The 6,629-nt window shown below is 42.6% G+C and overlaps 1 protein-coding gene across 1 annotated transcript; it reads right to left on the bottom strand.

Annotated features, from left to right (window-relative positions):
- Nucleotides 1–573: 573 nt before the first annotated feature.
- Nucleotides 574–6,283, bottom strand: LOC112451775 (eukaryotic translation initiation factor 4 gamma 2). The gene is made up of 6 exons (XM_025011623.1): nt 6,056–6,283; nt 5,017–5,968; nt 4,790–4,930; nt 3,806–4,695; nt 3,375–3,680; nt 574–3,104 (listed from the first exon to the last, which is right to left on the bottom strand). The coding sequence occupies exons 1-6, from the start codon at nt 6,281–6,283 to the stop codon at nt 3,030–3,032; spliced, it is 2,592 nt and encodes an 863-aa protein (XP_024867391.1). The 3' UTR covers nt 574–3,029.
- Nucleotides 6,284–6,629: the final 346 nt, after the last annotated feature.

The raw sequence follows: 6,629 nt of genomic DNA on the forward strand, positions 1-6,629 counted from the left end.
CATTTACGCATTCAGCTACGATTCTCTTTACGCTATATTTATTTATTTTTAATGATACCATCCGATCCAAAAAATTGTATAACGCGAACCCTTTGTTCGGCGGTCAGAAAAAAGAAAAAACAAATCGGAAAGATCCTTTCAAGTGCATGAGAAACGTCGGATGCGTTTCACGATGTCTCGATGCTTTGATTTTCCCGAGGATGATAATAAAGCGCGAATCTATCCATCCGAATCCTGTAAATATCCGTACCTCTACACCTCGTTCACGCGAGCTTGCGTGAATCGCAGTTGCGTAATCCGCGATCGAATATTCTAGCAATCCGCAAGCCGTATACGGTAAGTGTTATTCTGAGTATTACTTCCTCGTGATACGCGTGACGAAATATCCTGTTGTTCTCTCTGATATCTAATTCGACTGATCAATTAACTCGATATCACGTGTGATCGAGTAGCATGAATTCCGATAAGATAAAATGATTCAGTCATAGTGGAGATGAGGGGGACATTCCCGCTGCGGCTTATTACTTTTTTTCGAAGAGACGTGACAATCATTTTACGCTTAAACACAAAGAATAGATGGTCCTAGGAACAGTTTTTATTGACAGAGATAAAAGATACGTTTTTTTTTTTTAAATCGGTTTTAATATCCAGCGGAAAGGAAAGGGCGAAGACGCGCTAAGATTCTACGTAACGTGGTTCGATTATTCGCGAAATAATACTGAGAGATGTTACACATGGGTCAATCGGTATGCGTACGTTCGACCGAGAGGAGTCGTAATTATGCAATCATACGTGAGAGAGTAAATTCACAAAGTCCAAAGTACATACACACACGCATACAGTTGCTCGCGGAACGGAAGCGAGATGCAATCGCATAGATGCGTTGTAATTCGGCAAATAGACACGAACGTTGGTCGACGAGGAACAGCGAATATACGAATGTCCGCTAACGTATTACAATAGCGTTACAAACATTTTTTTTTTTATTCTCGCGTGCGAGGGGGAGCGACCGGGTCGGTCCCCGTAGGACCCTCGCAGTGAAGACGTGGTCGGCGTGCGCTTTCTCGAAACCGCTACGAAAGGAAATTCGGTCCAGGCGGTATTTAATATTCCTTGGGTCAGGTAGAAACGGGGACGTGTCGCGAATAATACGCTATACCATTCCTATCGCCAATCCCTGCCGACAAAGTGTCGTCGCATTACGATCTACTTGTTACACCGCCGCTTCGGTCGCGAAGGAAAAAAATTCTGGTTCAACACATTCGACGCGCGTGTATCCGAGTGCTGTCGTCAAAACTGGCTCGTGAATGATGCATGACGGTGTGAGATTCGGATGAAGTAACGGAGATACAGTCTTAAAACCGTGGTCTTAACTGACCGACGCTCTGATCACCTACATATCTTTTATTATTTTTTTTATTCTTTTTCGGAGAAGAGAACGCTTCGGCCCGGGGATAAAATTACGTGGAAACCGTGGAACAATCAGGAATACATATGTACAATATCTTATAACGACAACAAAACCGTACCCAAATTTTCTCGGCGTCGGTCACTCAATTTCTACATACTAATTTTACAGACTCGACAACAGGGACACTAGTCGATTACTACGGAAGCATAAAAGAAAGGCGCTGAGAGTATGGGAGCTAGGTATCTCCATTTCGAACGAAGAAATTAAAGGAGTAAACGATCGCGAGAGTCAACGTGATATATTATTGTACGGAGCTTTTTCTTAATTATTGGCGTCTCGAGCCAGTCTGAAAATAATCGTACTCGGCGACTCAGTGCGGGAAGATATACAGCTGTTCTCCATTCATTCGTCTCGATCAATTCGCGCGCGTTGATCTCTTTAATGATCGAGCGAGGTATCAAAAACCGTTGCATGTACAAGGTGGGAGATGTGTGATGAGGTGAGGTGTGGTGGTGATCGGTCATCAACGCAACAACCAGAGGGCCATCTGTAATAAATTACACCAAGGCATATTTTATTCTGTTTTTTTTTCCCTTTTAAATACGAGTTTAGTGTCGTGTCACTAGTGTTCGCTAATTATTACGTTAAATGGATGTGATGTTGGCTGCTGGTTGTTATTATAACTGTAATTAATTAGTACTTATTAAAATCAAAAAATGGCGCAGCAAGTAGATACACGGGCAAACACGGGTGTTTCTCACTTTTCCTCGTCTCCGTATTAATTTAGCGGTAATAACGCTCGTACTTGGTGTATCTAAACTGCGATCTGAGGATTTCGTTCCTGCTTCGAAAAGAAAGTGCTTCACTGTTTGCGGTTTACGTACTACTACCGAGTCGCGGCCCTTTGCTTCCGATTAATTTCGACATTAACTTTTTTTTTTCTTTTTCTTTCCTTCGTCTTCATTAGAAAGATGTAGATATATTTCGGTTATTGATAATCAATTATGTATAATTAATAATAATAATATTAATAATCGGTAATAATCATATTAATAATTCCTTGTAATAAATGTAATGCTTGGTACACAGAGATAACAAACGACTCCACTTATTGCCGCGAACAAAAAGGATACTTACAAAACGTGACACATGCACAATACTAGACAAAAACTCGAACAACACAAGAATGACCAGATTAATTTTCTCGTGTTTTTTTCTTTTTTCTTTCTCTTTTTTTTTGCTTTCTGCACCGCCAACCATACAGTGGCGTAGTATGATTTCTTGATTATATCTGCGGGCCCAATATTATATTTTATAAATTATACCGATATTTAATTATCTAAAAAAAAATTCTAAAACGTCTTGCTTGAAACGTCTGTCGTATACCACTCGTTGACCTACACCTATTTTATTCCTTTCCAGACATGATTGTAAAGTCCGTTTTTTTTTTTCCAACCACGCGTGAGGGTTTGAGACAAACTAACAAGATGTTTGCAATTCTGGATGATGATAACTCAATTAGTAAAACTGAAACACCTCCTGTGGTTCAGCGATATAGATAGTAAAACTCTATTCCAAATCATAGATAGTCTGAATAATGCTCTCGAGGCTCTTGCGATTAATTCTTCTCATCCTCGTCGTCTTCCTCCTCTTCCTCTGATGCCTCAGCAAGCCAAGTTAACCAGGAGTTTACCTATAAACGACATAAATATTGCTCGCATTAAATTTCAAATAATTCAATTTCAATTATTCGATTAAGCGTTATTTGTTATTTATCCTTGATTCTCGAATTTGAGAAAAATTGACGTACCAATTATGAATTTTCAAAATATGCTATAGTTGTAACACAGAACTAGCTTGATATAAACCCGGAATTAAAAGATTCATGTAAATAAAATCATTTGTATGCAATTGTAGCAAGAAAAGTCCTTGAATAAAAATGCCATGATGATTGCACATTTACCTGGAACAATGCCTTGCCCTTGCCCGGATAAGCATCAGTAACGGTGTCTCTCCACTTGTGGTATGCTTCCTCTTCGATGACTTCAAGGTTATAGAGTGCTACGAACCATCGTAGCAGCAGCCCTTTTGGAAAATTGTGCGAGAAGCAGAACACTTGAAGCGCATGAAGAGCCGTAACTTGGGAGTCGATGGTAGTCAGGAATGTGCGAATGAAGCGTGCATATTTCTGCAGTAACGCACTTTCCTTCTCTTGCAGCTGTTTGTCTGGATTTACGGTCGGATCAATACTGGGCGCCAATGTTGTCTCCTATTTTATATATTATATAAAAAAAAGACGTTAAAATTTTACAAACTAAAGAAGATTCTAATTTCATTAGTAGTTTTGTCATTTAAAATGTGATACGTATGGGAATAAGGTAAATTCACACTAACCCCGGTGATGTACTTGAAAAGTACATTCATCATAGCATTAATGAAAGCGGGATCAGAATGATGTTGGGGATCCAGCTTCTCCTTGATCCATTTGTAAAGAGCGTTAGGCGCCGGATCAGCTTCTAATTGACGCCACATATCACCCTGGATTCTGAGAAGAGGGTAGAGGAAAGTCAATTCCCGATCTTCCAAGATCTCGCCCAAACGTTCTTTCGTCTTCTCCGCTTCTGGCAGTTGGCTAATAAGATCCACCTTGCTCTCGTTGAAGATCTGTGTGAGTCTCGCCTTGCCCTGGGTCTTGTGGAGTTGCTGTAGGGTCAGTAGGAACAGCGGATGATGACGACCGTTTTCTGTTTCCGAGGCGAGATCCGTCAATTGGATTAAATTGTCCACTATGGCCTTAGCTGTCAGGAAGGCAACGTGGGACGCTACCAAAGGCACGGTGCTCTCCTTCTCCGAAATACTGGCCACTAATTCCTTCCATCCTTCGCTTACTTGCTGCAGGGTGAGCAAGTTCTCTTTTTTCAATTCAGCCACGAGTTTGGCAGCGAGTTCGCGTTCAGAGTCTCCACGATCTAATGTGTTCGCATACACTGTGCAGATCGCGTGACGCAAAAATCGTTCGGGTATCTTAAGATCTTTGAAAGCCGCCAGAGCGTCCTGCACATTTGTGTGGGACGCGAGGTCATCCATTAAGGCATTCACTTTCTTCAACACTTCCTCTCGTGTTGGTCCTTTGTCCTTTCTGTCCCTAGCCTTCTCCCGTTTGTCCACAGGACCTTGTTTGATCACGATAGCAGGTGGTGTTTCTTTGTGCAGTAAAGGCGAGCTGGGCTTCAGAGCAGTAGTACGTAAGAGAGGCATGTCTGAGCCCCGTCCTGGGAACAAATCTGTTAATTTTTTACGATTAGTTATCATTATTAATCAATCTTTTAGAGCAGTACGTTCGCCATTATCGAAGATGATATGTGAACGAATATTTACCATTGTTGAGAGGTAGGTTCAAGTTGATGTTAGTTTGTTTGAACATCATCGAATTAGCCGAGGGTCTTAGAGATACTTCTTCCGGATGTCCTCCGATCAGCATCTTGTTCTTGTTGAATCGAAGTTGTTCTTTATTGCTACCTGTGTGACAGACAAAATAACAAATATCCGTAAGACGTGTTATTTGGCATTAGTTAATAGGGAATATTCACGTCATCGATACTCACTGTTGTTAAAGTTTTGCGGCAAATTATGTTGAGGTTGGTTGCGTTTTCCTTCGTAATTGTTCTGATGACGACTCTGGTTTTGATAGTAGCCCCCTCCTGGCTGATTACGTTGATTATGGCGATAACCAACGCCAGGAGTTCCTGCGAATCCATTCGGACTGAATGGTGGTGGTGGCATACCGAATGAGGAGGGAGTCAATGGTATACTTCCCATCATTTCCACGTCTAATCCGCCTCGTCCCATTTTTCGTAAAAACTCCGCACCGAGGCGATCCTCTCGTCCTCTATGGAAACCGTTTCCCCGCGATGGCTCCTCGTTGTCGTTGCGGATCTGATTAATCGGCATCGGGCCTTCGGTGCTCGTGGCCTTGCGCGGTTTCCAATCATCACGGCGTAACTCAATCACATCACGCAGCATGAATTTGATGCGTAGAGGAAGATCCCTACTCTCTGCCAGAGAGTTCATACGTTTGAAGTATTGATCCATGAGTCCGCGGCCCTTATCCGAGTCAAGGATACGGCCGCAGGTACGCATAATCTGGCAGAGGCATTCGATATCCTCCGCCGCGTCCCCCCGGGATCCCCCTCGCCTTTTCTTCTCCAGCAACTGCTGGATGCAACGATGTAAAATCGGCTCCGACACGATGCCCAGCTTGCCGAGCTCCCCAATGAACTTGATGTTACCAAGCATCTTGCGCTTGGCCACCTGTCGGCGCTCTTCTTCTTCGGGACCGAGCTCATCTTGATTCTCGAATGCCCCGGTTGCTTTTGAACGATTTTCGAACTCGTCTTCGCACTTGTTAAGTAAAAGAACTCTGAATGTGCTCTGGCCTTTTTGACTTTCATCGATCGGTTTACGGGGTTCAAAGTTTGCGGCTTCGTCAGACAGCTGTTTGCACAGCCGTGCGTACATAGAACTGTACTTGGGTTCATCAAGTGCTTTTTCGAAGATCTGAAAAATTAATTGACATTTTATATATGTGACGCGTTACATACGGTCAACAGCGTCCTTGTTAAGCAACATTTGTTTTTTACGTACCAAGAAAATAACACCCTTGAGAATCACATGGGAATTAAGCTCAACGTTGAGCAGGTCGTTGCTCAGCTTTCCGAATTTTTCCGGTGTGAGCTTGTTAAGAATACCCCGCACCTTTCTAAAGATGAGATCATTTCGGCTTTCTGGGGTGAGTGCATCGCGTCTAACAGTTGAAGGAGGGATCCAGCGTAGCTCAGTGGATAGGGAGCGAATATCGTCCCTGGAAGGCATCGAATTTTTCTAATGTCAGTGTCACAAGTAGCAACGCAACGATTTGTGCGGACGTAATAAGTAATCGCTTTCTCGCGTTTGTATTGTTTTTTTTTTATTTTTGCGTTACTGCCAAGGTAACTTTATGGACCCTGACCTTCCTCCCGAGACACGAGAAGCACCCCCCGGTCCTGTGGGGTTGTCCGTTGTTGCGCGTGTTTTGGCCCCCTTAGTGATAAATCACAGCACACAGATCTTCCTTGAGGAAGCTGCAAAAATTACGTCAACACGTTAAACCAAATATTTCATACGTCTGTCTCAAGTATTACTTATTTGTAACTTATCTCAAGTACACAATATTATATTT

Source organism: Temnothorax curvispinosus, unplaced genomic scaffold, assembly GCF_003070985.1.
Source record: "Temnothorax curvispinosus isolate PA1 unplaced genomic scaffold, ASM307098v1 QBEX01002543.1, whole genome shotgun sequence".
In the NCBI taxonomy this organism is placed as follows: Eukaryota; Metazoa; Arthropoda; class Insecta; order Hymenoptera; family Formicidae; genus Temnothorax; species Temnothorax curvispinosus.

Excerpts from the sequence above, each read along its gene's own strand:
- LOC112451775 (XM_025011623.1), bottom strand. The coding sequence starts at position 6,283 with ATGCCTTCCAGGGACGATATTCGCTCCCTATCCACTGAGCTACGCTGG. Across the intron at positions 4,931-5,016 it reads GCCGCAAAACTTTAACAACA|GTAGCAATAAAGAACAACTT; the intron begins GTGAGTATCGAT and ends TCTGTCACACAG. Across the intron at positions 4,696-4,789 it reads GAACCTACCTCTCAACAATG|ATTTGTTCCCAGGACGGGGC; the intron begins GTAAATATTCGT and ends AAAAATTAACAG.